Here is a 24,388-nt window from a genome sequence, read left to right on the forward strand (position 1 = left end):
AAATTTCAAATTCTTATCAAAAACACCAAAAGCAACTACACCAGACTTTTGAGTCCATAATATATAAAGAAAAGTCCTAAAAATCAAGCAATATTTGGACTATGAGCACCAAGTCGCCGACTAATGAGTAAGCCATTTCTTATCGGCTCCCACTGGATTAGACAAAATCAAGAAAAGAGGGTCCAACACAAACCATTACCAAGTAACAATAATGCCTATTGTGAAAAATGATGATTGGTGTGATTGTATTATTGATGATTCCATACCCAATATAATTGCACAAGCATCTTTTTCCTATCTAGAGAAACATGTACGTATAGTACAAAGTAGAAATACAAATACAAGAGAAATGGGGGAGAAGAAAAGCACCTTCAAAGGGCCCACGCTATGTCCTCTCAAAAGACCACAAGACGTGATTTTCATCTTTCTCCACTGCACCAATACATTCTTTTACCTCATTCCTTCTCTCCCTCACTCACTCACCCTCTTATTTCTTCCGTAAACTCCATCTCCATCCATCTACAGCCATCACTATCTTTCCCTAGTAGCATACATAGTTTACCAATCAACCATGTCTACCCAAATTCAAAACGGTTCTTCTCACCATGGCTCCTCCTCCTCATCATCACAACACCCTCCTTCCAATCAGCAACCACTGAGCCGTTATGAGTCACAAAAACGGCGAGACTGGAACACCTTCGGGCAGTACCTGAAGAATCAGAGTCCCCCAGTGGCTCTCTCTCAGTGCAACTTCAACCATGTGCTGGATTTCCTTCGGTACCTTGATCAATTTGGGAAGACCAAGGTCCACTTGCACGGTTGCATCTTCTTCGGCCAACCTACTCCTCCTGCACCCTGTGCCTGCCCACTCAGACAGGCATGGGGCAGCCTCGATGCCCTCATCGGCCGCCTTCGTGCGGCCTATGAAGAGCATGGCGGCTCGCCGGAGACTAATCCCTTTGGAGGCGGATCTATTCGGGTGTACCTCCGTGAGGTGAAGGAGTGTCAAGCAAAGGCTAGAGGGATCCCATATAAGAAAAAGAAGAAGAAGAGGAACACAATTATTAAGGGGACTCAAAGGCCAAAAGATATTGAGCAACAACCTTCTTGAGCCGATATATCTATATATACATATATGGACGGTAAATTTTTCATATTATATATCATGCACATAATTGTTGCTTTATATATGTTTAATTTTGATTCATGAAACCCCTAACCCTTTGGAATACTTGAATTCAAACTAACTCGCGGCTTGTTCATATATTAGAGTAACATTTCATTAATATATATAACAGGTTATTATGGGGAAATTGGAAGCCTTTACAAAACAGGCTAAAAAACTTCAAGTGTGTGTAGATGCTATTTGTAGCTTACAAAACCCTAGAAGCAGAATAAAAACCCTAATATTCCATTGTCGATCGGAAAGGGCTTGGCTCAAGCATATTTTACTAGCTAAGACAGAAAGAGTAATGATTATACTAGAAAGAATAGTGTTTCTCTCCCCCTCCTCTCTTTCTTTCTCTCTCCTATCATTCAAAACACTGTTATTGCAGTTTCCTAATTAAATACTCTCAGGTGTTTGCTTTATGCTAAATTTAGCACTTTTGTGATTCTGGGAGATTTCTTGTGCTCCCCATGGATGTGTGAGCTTGATCTATATATCATACGTTGCATGTGATTACATACACAATCTGACGTAGTTAAAGACTAGAACAGATTTGAAGTCTGTCACCTGTTAATGAAATACATATACATATTTTTATTCTCCTTCAACAATTTGTACGTGCATATTTTGTGTGTGGTCCACAGAATTTTTTTTAACCTTCAATCCGTGGTTTAACAGCAAGAACTTAATTACTTTTCCACACATATTTAGTCAATGTTGGTCATTCTTTTATTAATGCTTATTTGTTTGTGCATGTGAAGAGACAAGTGGCCTTGGACATACCCTTTTTGTTTGTCTTGTGACTTTCTCTAGATTGTTATATACTTATTGTCTCTTATTAGTGGAAGCTGACTCCAGTACTTCATCGTAGTTATCTAATAATGTCTGTATTTCTTATCCTCGTGACATAATAGAGCTCAAAAAATGAAAAGAATTATTTTCTAAAGAAGAAAATAATGAGTTTAGAAAATAATGAGAGAGAAAGTGAAATGATACATTTGTTTTTATTAAATTAATAAAAGGGAAACAAAATAACTCGATAAAATCACTTAAACTTCCTGAGGTTTGTGGTGAGAAGCATTAATATTGAGTCTGGTGTTAATGTTCAAGCTTTAGTGCCTATATATGTGTAGATGGATATACCAACAAAGGCTTCAATAATTTGTCGGCCCTACCAGAAAAGTCTTTTTGTCCCTAAAATAACTCTAACAAAAGATCATGTTTGTCACAGGGAAGGTAAGTAATTATGGATTGTGTTAGAAAAAGAGAAAGTAATATTTCATTTTAGGACTCATTATCTAGAAACAAGAATTACATTTTATTATATATTAAAAGTATAGGATTAATGACTCTCCCTATATGTGTTAGTTTTTTTTTTCAAGATAAAGAAACAGACGTTCATTTACACATGGACATCGATTAATTGAGTCTAACCGAATTAATTATAAGATGAACTGATTAAAAGTTTATGAATGTAAATATTCAATGCCAAGTGCAAATGCTAGTTTTATTTGATGGAGAAGCAATAGAACTTAATACTTCCAATGAGAAAACGTTAAGAAATTAAGAGCAACGAATTATATCATTTGGGATACTTTTTGTGCTCTAACTTGTCTTTTTTTATCAATAATACTATCTTTGTGCTTCTAAAAGAAATTAATAGAGACAGGCCAGAAATAAAGACTTGAATAAGAAATCCAACAAAATGAGACAGAGGCAGATATCAAATAGTTGTGCAATAGTGTCTCTGAACCATGCTTTCTTACACATATCACCAAGCTTTTGAATTCATTTTTCTCATACTCTCCCTTTTCATTTTTTTCTTTCAAATTTTACCATAATTTGTCTCTACATTTTTCCTCAATGGCTATGTGGCTTTCAAGAAGTAGTATATAAAGCCATAACTCAAGAAAACATATATAGCATATGGTAAGATATAATTTTTTTTTCTGATAAAAAAATGTAAATTTATAGCTAGAAGATATTATAACAGAGAAGTTTAGAGTAAAAAATTTATAAATAAAAGAATGGAGCATTTGTGATAAAAAAAATTGTAGAATATGTACAAAGGGGATGTAATTACTACATGAAAATAGAGATCTAAATTTCCTAACAAAATCAAGTAACAAAAAATTATAAAGCTATCCTCATTAATAAGTTGCAATCCTCCAAAATAACTTTCCGGAAGATATCTTCTGTCTACAACAAAGACTTTGGCTGAGTCTTTCACTCTATGTCATGATTTCTGCCTTTTGGTAAATCTTGTGATTCAACAAAGACTTTATATTTTTTTTTATTGAACACTATTGTATGTACACAATTGCTCTAGTAGATATAGGTTGGAGAGGTTTTGATAGTTTGTATATCTATATGTATGAGGGTTGGATATCTCCAAATTACTTTATTTATTTATTTTTATAAAAAAATATTTTCCAAGTAAGGTTTGTCTCGACACCAAACATATTCTTTTTAGCTTAGTCCAACTCCAGCTTAGTCCAACAAGTATCCTTCTTCCATATGAATATCTAGAAAAGTGAAAAAAAAATACTAGTAGGTAGAAAAATGCTGCTTTTACCACCTTTAGATGTTAATGACATTATAAAAAAAAAATGTAATAAAACTTTTATCATTCTTGTACAAGTGTATAGATTCTATTTTAGAAACAGTTGGATTTAAAAAGCTGTAACTAATTTTTTTTATATTAATAAATATGAAATATTTTAGGAGTATTTTGTAGCATATAAATATTAAGATATTATTAATCAATTCTATAGTTGTTTCTTGGGTTTCTTTTATTATTGATTAAGATAGGATAGAGATTAGGAGGTCTTTTGGTTGATATGTAGATGAAAGACTCTTTGAAAAAATCTGTTTTGTTGTATAAGGGTTAGACCACCTCTGAAGTGGTCTCATTTAATTTCATTGCTATTTGCTGATAAAAAAAAATCAATTCTATGAGAAAACAAATCTAACCTGAGCAATTGGAAAGACAGGTCTTATGTATATAGGCTAACTAACCACCATACCATATGCTTCTAATCACTTTCTTACTTACATTTGGTGTGTCTGAATACATGGTTCATCCTTAAGATATTCCAAACTACCTTCATGTTTGTGTTTTGAGTTTCAGACTGATAATACTTATGTTAAAGTATATCATGCTTAAAAATTATTTCACAATAGACTAAATGCATGATTTTGGACATATATACACCAGTAAAAGTATTAGAAATTTATTTTTGATATTTTATTTGTGATCCGAGTCCAAAGTTTTAAATGTGCCATCTTAAAAATGTTCTCACTGCCCATTGTACCATTTCTAAAGAAAATTGTGTTTCTCTAATCAAATATAGTCCTCATCAATGCTACCTCTACATTATCTTCCATATCATATTACTTTGGTATTCAATTTGTGCATACATAACAGATCAAGATGTTGTTTCGATTGGTTAAGTTGGGTTGTTATTAATTATCCATTCATAAAATAAATGTTGAGCTAATTCTTCTTGATGCACACATAACCCATAAGTTGCAAGATATTTGCATTTCCTTCATATTTTAAATTATCTTTCGTGATCACAGAATTCAATCACACTCGCCATACAAAGTGTAAGGTACTTGAAAAACTACTTGTTAAACATTCGCCAACACATTAGTTGTTTATTGTAGCTACCTTCGTTCTGCTTATGGTCAAGCTCTTCGTGACCATGCTCATTAGATACAAGTTTGATGTTGCTCCACCATAATTTGTTCTTTAGTCCATACCAAGAATCAATAATCCAATGTCCTATAACCTCCATTCCACGGTTTAGTAGATACTGCTGCTAGTCCCTTAAGCATGTGATCATGGATTCAAATCCTAAAAGTATTTGCTGGGAAATGTTAACCCCTTAAATGGATCTTGGAACCTAGACATTCGTTCTTGGCTCTTGGTCGATGGATATTTCGATTTGCCGAATAAAGAAAACCTCCAATATTCACTTCACACTCTCTTTGTTATGTCTTCCGTAAACAACATTTCGTTGTTTCTAGGATGCAGAAAATAAACAATCATGTCAATGTGGTGCTATATCTTATGATCTCCCAGAGGGCGCCCATTTCTGACTTTGTTCCTTTATTTCTTCAAGTTTTTCTTCTGGAACTTGCATCTACTCACAGTTGCATTTCTTGGCCAAAAGATTCCTCGAGAGAAAAGTTAGATTATTTCAAGAATAAATAGAAGTGAGAATTGTTTTCGTTAGTGTTGACAATTTAGATCAATTTAAATGGATTAAATTAATTTAATAAAATTTAAATTTGGATTCAAATTAGATTAAATTTATATCCATTTAATTTGAATAAAATTGAGGTTATTATATATGATAATTTAAATTAAATTTTATTTAGATTAATTTAGTTGTTTTTACTAGATAATTAAGATATTTCTAAGATTAAATTATATTTATGAGAGAGTAATTATTATATAATAGCTACCAATTACATTACCGAGGTGGCTTTAGTTATATACCAGGTCAAACCCCTCTTTTTTGTAATACTGGCTATCTCATAAGTGATTAGTGGAACATTTTGAATGTAGGGGTAGACTAAATATTTTTTATATTTGGGTTGGACCTAAATATTTTTTATATTCGGTTGGACCATCCAAAATGCTTCATTTAGTTTAATTTTTTTTATAAAAAAGTTAATACAATGATTTAATTAGATATTAATGTTTAATAATTCTAATTGGATTTTTTTTTTCTTTTATATATCACCTTTTCTCATTACTTAATTATTTTTTGATGTAAAACCTCTTTTTTCATATTTTTTGGCATCATTTGTCTATTTTTAAATGTGTTGTTACTAGCTAATTTTCTTTTTATTTCCTTTAATTTTTAGGAAAAAAAAATATTATGGATAAAACTCATTTTTAATAAAATCATCGATATTATTCCAGTCGAGATCGACCTAATTTTTTTATATATATTATATTCATCAGTGGGCTCACAGGATACCTAATGACCCTTATATACGAAATTTTTTTAAAGACTATACAATAGATTTTGGTTATTAAATTTGATGGAAAGACCAGGTAGGCAATCTATTAAAATGTTGGAGTCTCTATAAATAATTTTGGCACTTTTTGTATTCAACCTGATGTTTTTTCCTGATGTTTTTTTTCTGGATTACTAGGTGTTTTTTTTTAAGGACTGAACATCCTTAAAGTGTTTATTTTTTAATTTAATTTATTTTTTTAATATTTTTTTTAAGATATTGTTATATCACTAAAAAAATCATTAAATAGAATTTTTTTTTAAAATTATTATATTAACTAGATTAAATGTTATTTTAGAGAATAAAAAAATTATTGGTATTTAAAGTAGTTTTATGATAAATAGTTTCTAAATTGGTACCAACTTTAGATTATACTTTAATAGTTTGGTAACTAATTAGATACCAATTTAGAAATTATTTATCAATAATATAAATTATTTTAGATACCAATAATTTTTTAATCTAAAAAATTATCTAATTTAATCAATATAGTAGTTAATTATCTTTTATTTTTAAAATTAGTTTTTATTTAATAATTTTTTTAAGTATTGTGAAGGTGGATGGATACATTTAAAATAAAACTAAAATAATTTGGATAATTATGATTATGTATTGAATTTGAATATTTAGATTTTTATACATTCTAATTGTCGTCAAAATGTATGAGTAACATTGGATTTAGGGTTTGGAGAAAATATTACAATTTCAAAATACACAAAATTGTTAAATAAAAATCAATTTTAGAAAAAAAAAATAATTAGTTATTATAGTGACTAAATTAGAAAGACAACTAAAAAAATTATTGGTTTCTAAATTAGTTTATAATATTAATAAATAGTTTTTAAATTGGTATCTAATTATCGATCAATATTTTAACTACCAATTATTTAGATTATAAATTTGATAACAAAAACTTTGATAGTTAATTAGATATTAATTTAGAAACTATTTATCAAGAAACTAATCTAGAAATCAATAATTTTTTTAGTTTTTAAAATGATGTCTAATTTAGTCATTATAACAACTAATTATTTTTAGTTTTTAAAATTAATTTTTATTTAATAATTTTCTTGTGATAGTGATTATCTATATGGATGTAACAACTCATATCTCATGTTATTTTATATATTTTTTATCATAAAAGATATTTATATACATTTATAAACAAAGTACTTGAAGTATAGTCGAACCTATATATAGACACTAAAGAGTTAGAGTCATACATTTCTTTTTCTTACGAGATTTCTCTTACTTTCTCATTAATGTCTTTGTCTATAGATCTAACATTTTATTCTCAAGATCATAATAAAAAAACGGGGCTAAGATACAAAACTCTAAAATCAAAATTAGTGTTCAAGAATTTCAATCCTTTATTATCATCTCAACATGTTTGATTTTCTATTTTAATCTTCTTTCAAGATTTTTCTCTTCCTTGTCTCATTATTGCCTCTCTCCACATCACAAAAGTAAAATTTTGTAGTACTCGAAACTAAGGTCTAGAAATCTAAAATCAATAAATAAAATCCACATCAAAATAAAGATCCAAAACTCTTAAAATAAATCCATGTTCTATGATTCAAGAATGTCAACCTTTTACTTATCTCAGTATGTGTTGTTAAAAATAGTAACCTCTACTTTGTTTGTGTGTGTCTGACCATGAATTCTGAAGCACCTTTTTGTCATTCTAGTATTGTCGGAATAGATTTTGGTATTATTAACATGAATTCTGACGCCACTTTCTTCTGTCAGAAATGGAGAATTTTCACATTTGTCTCATTACAATATTGAATATTATGTTTTGATTCGTAAGCCACAAAAATTCCATAGCGAAATTTTATTTTGGAACTTGGAACAGCAGTTAGCATTATGCATGCATGTTCATCAGCAGCCTTTGTGACCTTTCCAAGCTTCTTTTATTAAAAAGTGGATTTTAAGTCTAATTTAACTCCATAAAACTGGTTCATAAGGTTAAGGTTTGCACCCACTGTAGGATCTCCAACACACCCCTCACGCTGAGAGTAACAGCAGCTCGTGCGTAGGATAACATATTATGGGTGGTGGCCTGATAAACCCAACAAATACTCGTTAGGATATGCTAAAAAATGACTATGATACCATGTTAAAAAATGGACTTTAAGTCTAACTCAATCCCATGAGGTTGAGGTTTGCAATCCATGTGATGTTAGAAAGGTTTGATGTTGATGGAACTTGAAACTTGAAACTCCAGTTAGAATTATGCATGAAAAAATTACTCATGCTTCGTGTGCATGAATCATGATACATCTCAGAGACTGTTGGAAATCGCTACGATTATCAGAAACATGTGGATAAAAATAATATTTAAAAATTTATTTTTATTGCTTTAACGATTTCACTTTGTTCTGAATATTGTTTGCATGCAGGGTCATACGAAGGAGTTAATTGGATAGAGCAGATTTGGAACTTTGAAAAGAACACGTCCTGAAAAGTAAGATCTCTGATGGTCCAAAAATTATTACAGAAAATCGCAGTGATATTAACAGAATAATCATTTTAGGTCCATTACTCTCAGTAATGTATGTTAGAGATGTACAACCTTGTAACTTTTCTAACATATGAGATCTCTTTTCCAAAATAGAAACAAAGACAATGGCTACCTTTCACAGTGTTGCTTTAGTTTTTCCTTATTCAGCAACTACGCAAATATTTAGGCATTATATTGAAATAGCTGGAATTTGAACATTAGGATTAGTAGTGTTACCATGTTGTCTCTTTATCGTACAATGAACTTTCTTGGATTTCAACTACTGAAAACGTGAAATGTAACCTTAACGTGAATTATTAAGACCATTTTTATTGGTATACCATTTTTTTTATAAAAATTAAAGTGAAAAAAAAATATAATAGAGATTTAAGTCCATATTAATAATATATGCTACTTTTTATAATAATAATGTAATGTACCAATATATTATACTGATGTGTATTAATTTTTATATCGATACTAATATTTATTAGTATGATACATCATATTAATGTTAGTGTAAACTTGCTTGCAATATTAATATTGACATTTTAATTTTGCTAGTAATAGCATGCCGACTAAGGCAACCCAATGCAAAATTATTTTGCAGGGGAAATGGATGCTTAATATCCTTTGTAATATTTTTTGGCTAATGACTCTTCTAGCAGTGCATGTGACATTTTCCAAATCTCAAGTTTTGAGATAAGTTTTGTTAAACCTGTTCAAATTGAAATTTCTTGCAAATTAATTACGTTTATAAATTTTTATTACTGAAATTTCTTATATGAAAGGAACTATCACTTGAAGTGTTATTTTTATTGGGATATCATGAGTATATATATTTTTTTCTATTTTACTCTTTTTATTATTATAGTTTTAAAATAATATTAAAAAATATAATAAATAAATTATATTTATTTTCAGTCATTCTTTTCAATAATTTAATACCTTCCTCAGCAGCAAAAATCATAAACTCGCATCTCGCCTTCAAATCATTAGACTTCACTTTCAAATTATTAGTGTTAATCATCGTATTTAAAGTATTATCCGGTTTTAAATCTGAAATTTCATCACAATTTTGTTCTTAAAGAGTATTTCGGTGAATTAAGTGAGAAAAAATATAAAAATTATTTTTAATCTCAATTTCTAAGTGATGTAAAATTATATTAAACATACGAAAAAAATTTCAAATTTTATGTGATTAAAGAAAATAAAGTTGAAAAAAACTATATAAACCAAGAGATAAATAAAGATTATATAAAATTAATAATTAAAGTGACCAACACTATGGCTTCAGGAACTACAAAGTCAAGAAAATAAATAAAATTCATTAATATCACAGAATCGCAAAAATTAACATATATATCATGTTATTTTGATAGGAAAATAAATATTATTCAAAGCAATAGAAAGATTATGCAATTTATATACAATATACAAAAAGGTAAAGTTATTAGACGCCCTTTAAATTAATCAAAACATTCAATCAGATTTGTACGGCAAACATATAGAAGAGTTAACTATTCCTACATTTTTGTATCAGGAATATAGAGAGGATGGTACCAAATCATTGGACATCAAAGCAAATTAGAAAAACAAAACTAAGAAATAAAAAAAAAAACTCAACCGAAAAACTAATTAGCAATTATGATCTCTTTTTGAAACTCTTCAACTCATTTTTCTCCATTTGTATGGAGAACTAAAGCCCTGATCTCTTCCCCTATATATTTCTCAAATAATCTTAGTGTCATTTGTGAGTAGTGTCACAAACCCTAAGAAATCTCCCAAACCATTTGCGTTGGTGAGTATGAAGCCTTAATAACTCCTAATGTTAGTTCTTCTAAATTAGGTCCCTATGCAAAGCAAATCTTTAAGTGGAAGCACATTGAAAAGCTCAAACTCGGTAGTGAGCAGTTCGAACAACTAGTACGTGATGGCGTTAAGGCTTCAATCGTGGAGCTCAAAATCGTCGTTGTGATTGTCCTAAACATGATATTTGTAAGTTCGTACATTATAAAATTGTAAGGCATTTGTTTACTTTCATTTTTGTGTTTAAATCGTTATTGGTTTAGGGTTTGAGATTTTGAATAATAATATCATTTGGTCTTGTAGTTCTATTTGTGATTCTGCCTTTATTGATAGTGAAGTTGATAACTTGTAAGTTTCGCTTTTCCTATATGATTATGTGAGTTCATAATTTGTAAAAAGAGGGTTATTAATTCTGATTTGTTGGCTATATGTAAATAATTGTGTTTCTTGTTTGTCATGTGTTTTGATATTGCTTTCTTCCATGATGCATATGTGCTATTTTTTTGTAAAATTTAGTTGTTCTGTGATACTTATCTCTGCTTTTGAAGAAGGGAGCTTTTGTGAAATTTTTCACTTAAAAAATACTTTTGATTGGAGGAGTTGTGAGAGTTGTAGAAAAGTGAGTCAAATCTTTTTTATGGTTGTTTGAAATGCTTCATTAATATTACTATTATGTTTATGTTTGATGCAAAGGATGTCACGTAAGTTTCCAAAGTTGATTTTGAATTGTGCAGTCTTAATTGCTTGAAATTCATTCATGTTACTATGTTTGATGTCAAGGGATTTGGGTCTATTTATGTTGATGTAAAGATATAGAAAATTGATTGTCTGGAATCAGAAAAACAGAGGAGAGATAAAAGAAGTGGATTTCTTTTGTGGATAGTATATGATTAATTCTATGCTTTTTTATATAAGGAAAAGACAAATACTATGAAGATTAGTTGTGATTATTTAGTTTGTAATCAATCCCTGGAACATACATATCATCTTTCGATTATCCATTAGTATGAAAGCACAACCTTGATCCATAGTGGATAGAGACTTGTGTTTATTTGCATTTACAGATAATTGAGAAGTTGAAAGTTGATCCGTGCATTGAGTTATCTATAATTAGTCTGTTGTTGTAAATATGTTTTTTATTATTCAAGTGATAGAAATATTGTAGAATGTTAGGCTTTCTTTGTCCAACATCCAATTTGGATGCACTTAGAAAAGTTGTGTGTTTTTTTATTTGATTCATGCAAATGGTTAATGTTAAATGTTGGTATCGATTTTCTTAGGCTTCTTTATGTGATTTTATGTTTGATAGATTCTTCATGTGAGAGTATTTTAGTTATATAGGGTCACTGAGTCTTTTATTTGATCTAATTTCTGTGTCTTTCAGGCACATTTAAGTTAACACTTTCGGTTCACAAAGGAATATCCTAATAAATCACCTATGTTGCGCTTTGTTTCTCAAATGTTTCATCCAAACAGTAAGTAGGAAACTAGAACTTGTTTTTCTTTTTTAGACAACCTGTATTAAACCCTGCAGTAACAATGGAATTGAAATGATAATCACTTGGACTATTTGTATATTCATCATCCAAGGGTTACTATCACAAAACTGAAAATCATACTTTAAATCTACCAATGGATTTGATTTTGTTAGACACAGGAGAAACATCTTTTGAACTTTGCTCGAGTTAACTTTTATCTTCCTGCCACCTATCTTAATACATTTATTTAGCACCTATATTCTTAAGTATAGGCAGTGTATACTTTTTAGCACCTAATCAAAATCTTGTTCAGAATTCACGACTTTTCTTTGCAAAACTTCATACATGAAAATCATTTTTGTGGTACACAACTTCTTTGACAAAAAAAAATTCATGAACTTAATTTTTTGGTTAATTGTATACATTAATCTCATGGCAATATTTCCCCATGATTTCTAAGACTTTCTGTTGACTCTACACCCTAGTCTAACTCAGTGGAGTCTTTACAAAAATCATGGGTTAAGATAGTGATTATGGTTGTTGTTTAGAATTAATTAGTTAGGGGCACTCGGTGGTAATATATTATATAGTTGAGTTTCAATAGCACTAACTGTCTAAACATATCAGGTCTTTATTATGCAACAATCATATTATTTAAATACTCAAAGTCAAAACAGAATTTTATTGAGTAAATCCGCGCAGAATTTTTAGTGCGAAATTGGAAAAGTGTTTTATTTTAACTCTATAAAAGCTCAATTGAGATTATTTTTTAATGGAACTATAAATCTTTCTACATGATAAATCCATCTAGACCTAGAATTTGTAAATAATACTTGCAATATAACTTAACAAAATAGAACAACTACGAAATTACAAAATAAAATTCAACAAATTAAGGCTTGGAGTCAATTTTTATTTCATATTAAAATTTCACATACTATGTTACATGTGCAATTGAACTACAATTTTCAATTCGGTTTCATAGTTAGTTGACATTAATCATTACTTAAGTTCTTTTAATTTGTATTATTTTCTAATTTAATATTGTAATTGCAATGAATTTGTTCCATTTCAATTTATATGATTTGCTAAATGAAATCAATTTGTTAATTTCATTCTCAGGTAATCATGTGTTAAATAGATGACTTTACTTTTATTTTTGTTTTTATGTTTTTGTAAAATGGTCTAACAGTAATATTATTAATTATTTGTAGTGTTGGTCTCTATAATCAATAATATTTAATATTTTGATATTTTGTTCCTCATGTGTCGTATAGGTTGATACTGCCACTTAATAAATATTTAATTTGTATTGTTATTGTATTCGCTAAGTCGATGTCACATGTCACATATTAAATAATATTAAATTATCAATATCACATCTTGTGATGATTTAGTTGACATTAATAATGTAAATTGGATGAAGCTGACACTAATAACATCAATTGTTGAACCGACGCATATATCATAACTTCTACTTCTAGATAGTTTATTTTTTAACTGATGCAAAACCAATTATAATTCATATTTAAGGATCAGCATATGAGAGAATTTTTTACTAACATTAACTACACACTTTTTTTTAATATTTGAGAAAAAAAAAAGTAGTGTAAAATTGCACTACTTCTATATTAATAAACAAAATGATAGTCATATGTAAATATCATTTATTCTTAATAAAAAAATGTTAAAATTGTATTTTAAAACACAATTTTTTTAAAAATCCTCACAACTTATCCGAATAATATTTTTAAAATTTATCCATATTAATAAATTTATGAAAAGTTACACCATTTACATGAAAAAATCTTCAAAATACCTAAAGTGTTACAACAATAGTTATAACTATGTTTCTCACTAAATAATAAGTCATCTTAGTTATATAAAGTTCATACTATGAATTGGTTTCAATTCTTACTTCATTTTTTCACTAATTATCTTGGACGTTAGTTAGAATTATTGTAACAAAAATTGCTGCTAACCTCCTAGAATATTCACTCAACCATAGTTTATGATCAACCTTTTTCTTTCTTTTATTTCACCCTCACTCAGAGCATAAAATCATTCCCCGAAGCTTTTCAAAGCACAAATCTATAAAATGTTAAAATATTATTAATTTATTTATTTTCATATATATATATATATATATATATATATATATATATATATATATGTATGTATGTATAAACCAAAGTGAAAGAGACCGAGAACTTTTAGGTTCCATCTTACTAATCATCAATACAAAAGTGTGAGGCGCCGCTTGCTTCTATGATTGCATTTTTTATATGTTTTCGGATTCCTTTCCTTCATTAGGAACCACAAAAAAGAGGAGGAATTTTTTTTTTCAACTTTTCATGTTTATTTTAATTATAAGAATCCACTCAATCTTAATTAGTAGTCCCCCTCATAGAAAAAGCTGCCAAATAGTTGAGAGATCTTTATTTGAAATATCTTGATCTTGATTTTTGTCCTTATTTGGATGGTGAATTGATATAAAACGTTATTATATGAAAAAATGAATGTTTTAGTAATTAAATTTTGCATGATAAGTTTAAGCAAATTTGAATTACGAAGAAAGAAACTTCATGCATGGTATAATATTCTTAGTTGTTGCTACATATTTGATATTACTTTATTAAAGTGTTTTAAAAATTGATTTTTTATTATTAGTGGCACGATGCTGCTAATTGTTTTATATATGAACATGTTCTATTTATTCATTACTCACAAAATATGCGACAAGATTAGAAATATGTTTTTACATTATGTATGATCAAAATGTTCCATGTTATTTCTTGTAGGGCAATTGTTATGTATTAATGATGTGCCTTAAGCTAAATTATAAAAACAAAACAAAAAACAGTACACATTCTTTCATTCCTTAGCTCAAAAATCATTTTAATTTTTAATTATAGCATTCTTCGTATAAGACTACAACTCTTTGTTGTTCTTCAAATATTTTTTTCTAAATTACATTCCTTTTTCTTGTATTTCATTTTCATTCTAAAATTTGTTATGCTTTTTTACATCACTATTCGAGAAAGACATTAATATTTCTTTCAATAAACTCTTCAATTAATAATGAATTTGAGTCTAAATCAAACATATTCATTGTGAGTGTTTATTTTTCTAATGTTCTTAATTTTATTTTACATTTTATATAAAAGTAATATATTAATTATTTTTATTTAATTTAACTTTTAGTCTCTCTAATTTGATACGCGACAAATTAATTTTGTCCTCGTTGAAGATCCTACATCAACTAGAGATAGAGATATAATATATAGGTGAGTACAAACTTGACATCATAAATTGATTTTAACAGGTTGAGAAACTTAAATTCCACTTCTTACTATGATGTCAGATTTTTTAAAGTCTATCATAACAAAGTTTGTTGGACTCATCACAGATTCCTTGCTATCGAGTCACTATCAGACCAATCATAAAAATATGCTAATACATTAATTTAGGAAAAATAATAACAAATGTTTTTTTTATTATTTTGATTAATGATGCCAAATGCGTCTATAATAAAAGATTAACATGTCATTTAAGTGTCATAATAATTAAAAAGACTAAAGTGAGAAGTTAAGTTTAGTGTTGGGTTGGAGGTGGAGAAGTGATTTATTCGAGTGTGGGGTGGAATTATGAAGGAATGGTTGGTGGAGGGTTGAATTTTGGATGGGAAAACTTCCAAATACAAAATTGGCATGTTTTTGGCATGTTTACAAAATTTATTTGTTTCTATAATTAAGACCAAAAATAAATTTATATTTACCTATATTGTTTGAATCTCACCAAATATTAACTAAGAATATATAAATTAATAAGACATATATATAAGTATATATAATATTAAAAATTAAATTAGGTATAAAAATGGTAATATGTATATTTGTCTTATATTTATTTTCTTATTCATTTTTATTTTAAATTATTAATTACTTTTTATTTGAAATTATATTTTAAAATTATTTAACTATAATTTTTTATTGTTATTTTATATTAAAAATACGAACATATGTTTTTTGTTTATATTTCTAATAATTTTTTTTTTTTACTTTTATGAAAATGTTATTTACTAAATATTTAAATATATGGAGACATATGAATCATTCTTGGATAAAGAGCATAAATTTTTTACTTTGAAAATATGTGTAATATTTTATTTGATGGTTCTTAGAAAAGAATCAGAATAAGAAAACTGAACCTTAAAAGAAAATATATCTGGATAAAGTGAGTATCTATTTATTTATAGATTGATAAATTCTATTTGCAGAATTTTTAGAATAGATTTGATAAAACTAATATGTTAGGTATTGAAAAATAGTTTATTTGATTAATTTATTTAATTTAATTAATATTAATTATTTAGTAGATATTTTGAAGGAATTTATAATAAAAGTGTAACTGTTACCTTATTTTATAACTTATAAATTATATTTTAATTATTATTTCTTATTTCTTATTTTTTTTATTGTTATTATATATTTTAATTTTATACACACAATTAATTTTTAGTATTTATTGGTTTCTTTTTTACATGTACTTCAAGTTAAATAATAGTTAACATTAATTAATATTTTATTTACACATTAAAAATTGTAAAAAAAATAATGTAAAAGTCATTTACATTAAGAAATAAATAAATAAATTTATATATAATAAATAATAAATAAATTTGATTAATGTTTATTAAATCATTTTATTTAAATAAAATGATTTATTAAAAAATTATATAAATTTTTGAAAAATAAATAGAAATATTTGAAAATTTTATAAAATTTAATTATTTTACATACTAGTGTATTTTTATTTACAAACATAAACTTTTTTATATAATAAAAATGTAGTTATATTTTTTATATTATTTTATATTTATCAGATAATTTATTAAATATTTTTAATTCAATTCGTTTATTTATCAACTTAAAAGTTATAAATTATGAAATTATCAAGTAAAAACTAACTTATATATAAATACTATATTACCTATCTTTTCTCGCCTCCATTTTCTTTCTCTCTGTCCCTCCCCATATATATTATATATACTAGCGGGCCTTTTTATTTGTATTTTTTATATTTTTATAAATGTGTGTATTTTTTATTAATACTATGTATTTTTTTTAACTGCGTTTTTTTTATTTTTATTATTAATGTGTATCTTTATTTATTATTATTAATTATTATTATTTATCTAATTTTTTTATTTATATTATTATTATGTATCTTAATTTTTCTTTTTATTATTATTATATACATATTTGTATTTACTAAAATAACTATAAATTTATTTAAACATTTTAATTTATCATAAATTTATGTATATGTATTTTTTAAATATCAAACTGTATATCTGTACTTTTTAATTTTATCATTAATATATGTATTTGTATTTATTAAAATGAACTATAAATTCATATTATAATATTTTAATTTATTGTAAACTTATGTGTATTTATATTTTTTAAATATTAACATGTGTATTCACATTTTTTTATTTTTATCATTATTGTATATCCATATTTTTTTTACTTTTATCACAACCATATGTGTATTTCTGTTTATTAAAAAGAATTATAATATATAAATTATAATTTATTTTTATCATTTTTTTAATTCTATTTCGAATTTGTTTTTTCCAAACGTATCTTTTTAATGAAATGAATGGTAATTTTAAAAAAATGAAGGTGTAAGAATTTACTTAATAATATAAGAAGAATGAATACAAGAGTATATTGTGAGTGATTTATTTTAGTTAATTAACAATCAAATTGATTATAGAAGAGTGGAGAAAGATAAAGGGATTAAGAAGGAGAGTGAGAAGTTTTGAATGAAGTTACATTTGGTTAGATAATAGAATTAAAATAATAAAAGTGAATATCAAAAATAGAAAAAGGTAGAAGTGTCCAAGATAACAATAAAATAATAAAATAATCAAAATAAATTAATAAAATAAAATATTGATAAGGATAAAATAGGAACAATCTTGTTTATAATGAAAAATCTTGTTTATATATAGGTAGAGATAGTATGCAACTTAGAATTAATTTTAAAATATTATATTAGAAGATTACATTTTTGTATTTTTTATCTGTTAATTTTATTTCATCCATTATTTTAAAAGTTTCTATATTTAATAAAAAAAATATTTTTTGTCCATCTAAATTTTAAAGTAACACATTTTTCTCTTATACTTTTAATATAATTAAATGAAAAGAGAGAAAATGGTTATTGTAAGAAAAAATATATAATGACACACACACACACACATATATATATATATATATATATATATATATATATATTTTGAAATAAAAAAAAACTACAAAGGGTATAATAAATAACTCATTTAAAGTTACATTAAAAATAAAATAAAAGAAAATAATTTATTTGATTTAGGAGATAAAATCTTAAACTACAACGAATATATAAATATTCGACAAGCATAAGATTATACTTTTTAATACTTTGTTTCAATACTTTCTTACATTAGGTTGGAGAATTAATAATAAAATTTTAATTTATTTTTAGTATTTAGTTTCTAAATAAACAAAATGAGTTTGATGAAAAATTAAAAAAAATGATTATAAAATAATAATAGTTGTAGAGATAATTTATTTATTTTCATATAATTCACCATCCAAATGAACTTAAAACATAATCTAAGTCAAGTTGAAATATAACCCACAATCTAAATAAATTTGAAACATAATTCAAGATTCAAAACTTACAGGTAAAATATCAAAGTAAAATTCAAATAAAGTAGAAACTTATTTTAAATGAAGTTTAATTTTTAAAGTTCTAAATAATCTACATAATTAACATCTTGATCTCTAGACATTGGTCATGCTCATATTCTGATTGGTTGAACGATTCTTTATGCTTATTTTTCTTGTTAGTTGAGGGATTGTTATTACTCCTGCACTTGTTCACATGAAGAAGCAAAAGGAAAGGAAAGACGACATTAATTAATTGTCAACTAAGTTTCTCATTGTTTTTCCTATGATTATGGATTTATTCTTTTAACTGCAAAATGTCTTGAGAGGATATTTGTGAGACTATCACCAAATCTAAAATTACGAGAAATTTCTTTAATTTCATAGATTTGACTTTTCTTCTTGTCACTTGCATTAAGAAGTTAACCTTCAATTCTTATTATGTATTCTTCTACTAAATTTAAGAAATTATGTAATACAAGATACAATCTCCTCTAATATAGTATTTGAGAGATAAATTTCTACAAATTATAAAAATTTCAGTACTAAATAACTATTAAATGAATAAATCATACATGAAATTTACTAAACTATTAAATGTAGTATACATTTAGTACATTTATCTTTGGCCTTCGTCCTAATTACTATTTACCTCTGTAGAGTTTATAAGAAAAACATATTATACTTAAATATATGGATAATGTGAAATAGTTGTATAGTTTTTCCCTCTACCAAACAAAAATTGACTTCAAACTGAAAACAAATAACAATATAAGCATCCTCTTAAAAAAATATATAAAAATTGCAATTTTAAAGTCTTTTGTTATCTCACCTTCCTTCTTTTTTTTCCTTACCAAAAGAAAGATTCTTTTTAATGAGACCCTTTGCTTTTTCTCTTTCTCTTTCTATCCTTAATCAAATCACATTAAAAAGAAATACTTTTTCTCTCAAATTCTTTTTCTCATCAGAATAAAAAAAATGCTAATCAATGAGTCTCAACATGGTCACCAGTTATTTGTTCCCATGTCAATTCATTTCCATATAAGCAAAAGCACGATAACTGTCCCCATAAAAATCTGATATAAAATTTTAGTAATACACTCTCGGGTTAGGAAAACAGGAAAATGCTTAATTTTCACCCCTAAACTACTGATGACACTGACGTATCACAAGATGAACAGCAAAATTCTGTTAGTTCATAAAGGTTTAGTTGTCGAACACCGTTTTCCGATGAATAACAAAACAATTTAGCAACTTTATATATTAGTCTACACATAAACTTACTCTGCATAATTTTTGTAAAATAGATCTCTACTGGTTCCACTTGATGAATTTAGCCATATCACATTGCAATGGTTCATTCATTTAATAGACTTTACTCTATCAAGAAAATCAGAAGCAGAAACAACCTAGAATTGAGATTTGCTCAAGGCTCATTTCATCCAGACAATCCAATCCTAGAGGTCAAACTCTACTGTGCTAATCACCTTTGCAGGATGCCACTGCCACTAACCAAACCAGTTCCCAATCATTTCCATACCCAAAAGAACAAAATGCTTAAACTAAAGTCCTAGCCCCCTCATTATGCAACTTAGCATAACATTGCATTATTAGAATATAATGGGAAAGCAGTGTGGGGACTTTCAATTCCTTTTACCACAAATTTATCCCTTTGGACTTTTCTTGATCCAACCACACTTTTCCCTTTACTTCTTTCCCCCCCCTAACTAGTAGTGGGGTGAAGTACAACATGGCTTTGCACTGCATAACTGATGATGAATGAATCTGTCCTCCCCATTTGAGGGTCCAAAAGAATTTCTTCTTTTTTCCCACTTCAGAAAAAAAAAAAAAAAGCTATCAACATGAATTTAATTCTGTCATGACAACAACTTAAAACTGTATAGAAAGTGATTGCATTTGCAGCATCATGTCACTGTCTCTCCCTAAAGGGTGACTGACACCGACGAACTACTGTGTCATTTTCCCTTGTGAAACAATAAGAATAGTGGTAAATAAAATACTCCACTGCTACTAGCAAAAGCATAATATCTATCGTGTCGCAATCACCTTCCATTGTGATCCACTAAGAATTACAAATGACAGTGTAACACAGTGGAAGCAGGAATGTAGCTCTGGTCATTCTGTACCTCAATCATAGTTTATCTTTGTTCCCTGCACTAGATTCTAAATTCCAAGCTTCAACAATTAAAAGCAAAATAGTTGAAACCCATATAAAGTTCTACGCTTGCTTCACCTCTTTCCAGAAAATTACAAAATTATAACTCTGTTTCATCAATTATCTGCCCCCACCAACTGAAACACAACCATGAAAAACTCAAAATTATGCTGTCAAAACTAAGATTCTAAATTATAGTCGCAGTTACATGGTATCCTCAAATATTGCCAGAAAACTACAGATGAATACGGTCCACATAGGTGTAGAACCCTTTATATCGGAAATCTTGAAAACCTTGATGTTGTGACTCAAGTCATGGTCACAAATGATTTCTTAAAACCTTGTACAAAACATACCCAATTATGGTCTAAACTCTCCAACTCATTAACAAACCCCATAATAATATGGACAACCTATGTACACAACGGGCTTTGCAGAAGCAAAGTAACAGAAAAAAAAAAAAAGATGAAGAAGAAGAAAATTATATTTTTTTAAGAAATGGGGTTGGCAGCCTGTAATATGAGGATTATAACCATATAGACATGACAGACAAGAAGTGTTACAGATGAGAAGGTGACTCAGAAATGCTCTCCAAGTGAGGCCTCCACACTGCAACACGCCCTCTTCTTCTCTCTCTTTGCGTTGACACTTTCTCTGAGAGTATATCAGTCAAGTAGCGATCAGAGACAAGCAAGCTAGTCATCGTCAGGGACACGTTGGTGTTGTTCCTACTTCTCTCTCTCTGTTCCTTCTTCTTCCTCCTTCTCTGCTGGTTCTTCTCCAGCGGAGGAGGAGGAGAGGGAGGGAGTGGCATGAGGAAGTAAATCTTCCCACGTTGGAGCTCTGCATCGGGTGGCACCACCACGATCTTGTGGACAGCAGTGGCGTCGGCGGCTGCGGAGCATGGCTTCTTGAGGACGTGTTTGGGGTGTGCCTTCATGACATCCCTGGCCTTGATGGTGCCTGTGAATTCCTCAACTCGGCCATTGGAGTGCACTATGCGAATGACGTCGAGAGCCCCACATGGGAGGATGCAAGAGATGCAACACCTTATGCAGTTTATCATGGCTTTCTCCCTCCCTTTTTTAGCATTGATGTCTTCTCGAGCGAGGATAATGGACAAAGGTGGAGCTGATGTTAGAAACCGTAAATAATATACTGTGGGGATCAAAACTATTTCTCTATTTCAGAATTCAGATTATCTTTCCTCCTTTCTCATTTTACCACATCTTTAATAATTAGAGAAGGGGAATCAGTACTATACACTAATCAATGTATAGTTTACATATACACACACTCGTATATATGGTGAACTTATAATTGGATCATGCTCTCACACTACGATCTGATTATACTTTATCGTTAAATTTATCAGTGGAACTCAAGTTCATGTAATTTGTGTACATATATGTTTTTAGATAATAATACGGTTTAATACAATACCAAGTCGCGTAGAATTGAAAATATTCTAATCTAATAAATAAGAATGGTGTATGTATATTAAAGATTTCCTCCCTGTTTTTCAAATTTGTTAGTTTTTGTTTGGCTGTATTGAATTGGTGAGAGGAAATTCACGGGATGAATAATTGGATAACACCCTGTAGTTTGGCTTTTGACACATTATTTAGGGACCCTACCCTAATCCCTCTAGCTAACACTCTCTTCCTTTTATTGAGTTCAATAATATTAGGTCGGGGCTAAAAGACTGGGATACTAATGATATATTGAAGGATGGGAGTTCTTAGCAATAAAAAAAACTTAGGACCTTTTGAATGTGTGATGAAAGAAAAGACATATGTGTCTGAATAAAAGGTTGGCACATGTAGACTCTTGAATGAATATTATTAATTAATTATTTGAGAGTAAAGTTTGGTTGAGAAGGGTGGTGGAGTAGGGCCAGTGAATGAGAGAAAGAGAATGTGTTTTGTTTGGAGTGAAAAGAGGTATGAGAGCTGGGAAATGGGGTACAGCAGAGAGGAGATTTTGTAATAGGAGGAGTTTGATCGTTCAATATCCCCAAGCAAAACCATGTGGATTGTGGTTTTCATTGGAAAGTGAAGTGAAATGGCTTTTGGGTTTGTGAAGTGCTTTGACTATGGCCAATGTGTTTGTCTACTAGCCACAACTCCAAGAGCAACCCTTCCAGATGCATTATCCGTTTCCTTTTCTTTCTTTTCATACATGGAATTTCACCATTTTGCTCATCTTTCATACGTTATACATTGAATTAATGTCAAGTACATCCACTTTTTTATTCTGTCCATTAGTACCATTACCATATTCATATTGATGAGGTAATCATAGCAAGACATGAACATTATTAGCACAGTACAAAACTCACTTAGCGCCCCAACCTTCACTTGTAATTAATCACCACTTTCTTAGAGGTAATGGGAAAATAATTGGTGCAATTTAAAAAAAAAAATTGTCGATATGGATAGATTTTGAAAATTTTATTCACATGAACAAGTCGTCCTACCATGATATGAATGTTAAAAAATCCTACATAAATAACAGAGTTTGAATTTGTAAAAATGAGGTCATATACATAAATTCAGAATGAGAAGATGAGAGAAGAAGTTGTGTTTGGACCAATGACTATAATAATAATTGAGATTTTATATATATATATATATATATATATATATATTATTTTATTTTATTTCAAATGAAGTTAGAACGATTTCAATTGCTTTTATATTAAATTAAAGTCATGTACCAGTACACGTTTTCTGCGTGAAATTTGTACAACGTAATGTATTATTTATAAAGAAAGTGTTTGATATTTTAGTATAAATTATTTTACATGAAAATATTAATTGTGAAATTAAAAAATAATATTGTGTAATTGGGAAATAAATAAGAGTAGGTAATTTTAAGAAATTATAACAAAAAATATATATTAAAAATATTGAAATTAATAATTAAATGTAGGAAAATTGGAAAAAAAAATGAAGTTATAAATTTCACCGCAAAATGAAAAAAAGAGGAAAAATTAATAAAGAAAATTGTAATTAGATTACAATATGAATATTGTTACATTACATTAAGTAATTTATCTATTAGAGGAAGTGTCACAATGTGGTATTCTTGTTTGTCTTCTAAGCCTTCATGGAGGGTAATGGTTGAAATAGGTGAAGTTGGAGGTGGATCACCATTATTGTCTTTCTTATTATCATTGTCACCTTCATTATTGAGTCTTTATGAGGGCATTATGAGCCAATAACAATACACAGATGATGTCAAATTGTATGCAAATGGAGCGGTGAATGTCGAAGTTCCAAACAATATTGCCTACACCATATTGTTTCCAATTTTAACAATAGGTTCAAAAATCCAAAGTTGAAGATGTTCAAGCTCTTCAACTACTTTGTCTTCATGTCATTGTTATTTGTTCATTTTTGTCATTTACAGCTAACGACATTTGTTGCTTGTGTACCGTCTTCACAATATTTACTAAGCTTAAAAGGTCCAATTTCATCCAATTTAAAGTGATGATTA

At 28.1% G+C, this 24,388-nt stretch overlaps 2 protein-coding genes across 2 annotated transcripts; one reads left to right on the forward strand and one right to left on the reverse strand.

Annotated features, from left to right (window-relative positions):
• The first annotated feature begins 218 nt into the window (after window positions 1-218).
• Window positions 219-8,923, forward strand: LOC137812138 (protein LIGHT-DEPENDENT SHORT HYPOCOTYLS 10). Its single transcript, XM_068614048.2, has 2 exons — window positions 219-1,142; window positions 8,605-8,923. The coding sequence occupies exon 1, from the start codon at window positions 572-574 to the stop codon at window positions 1,109-1,111; it is 540 nt and encodes a 179-aa protein (XP_068470149.1). The 5' UTR covers window positions 219-571; the 3' UTR covers window positions 1,112-1,142; window positions 8,605-8,923.
• A 12,129-nt stretch (window positions 8,924-21,052) lies between these two features.
• Window positions 21,053-22,160, reverse strand: LOC137812139 (uncharacterized). The gene has a single exon (XM_068614049.2). The coding sequence runs from the start codon at window positions 21,951-21,953 to the stop codon at window positions 21,447-21,449; it is 507 nt and encodes a 168-aa protein (XP_068470150.1). The 5' UTR covers window positions 21,954-22,160; the 3' UTR covers window positions 21,053-21,446.
• Window positions 22,161-24,388: the final 2,228 nt, after the last annotated feature.

This window comes from Phaseolus vulgaris, chromosome 2 (genome assembly GCF_051622355.1).
Source record: "Phaseolus vulgaris cultivar YP4 chromosome 2, ASM5162235v1, whole genome shotgun sequence".
NCBI lineage: Eukaryota > Viridiplantae > Streptophyta > Magnoliopsida > Fabales > Fabaceae > Phaseolus > Phaseolus vulgaris.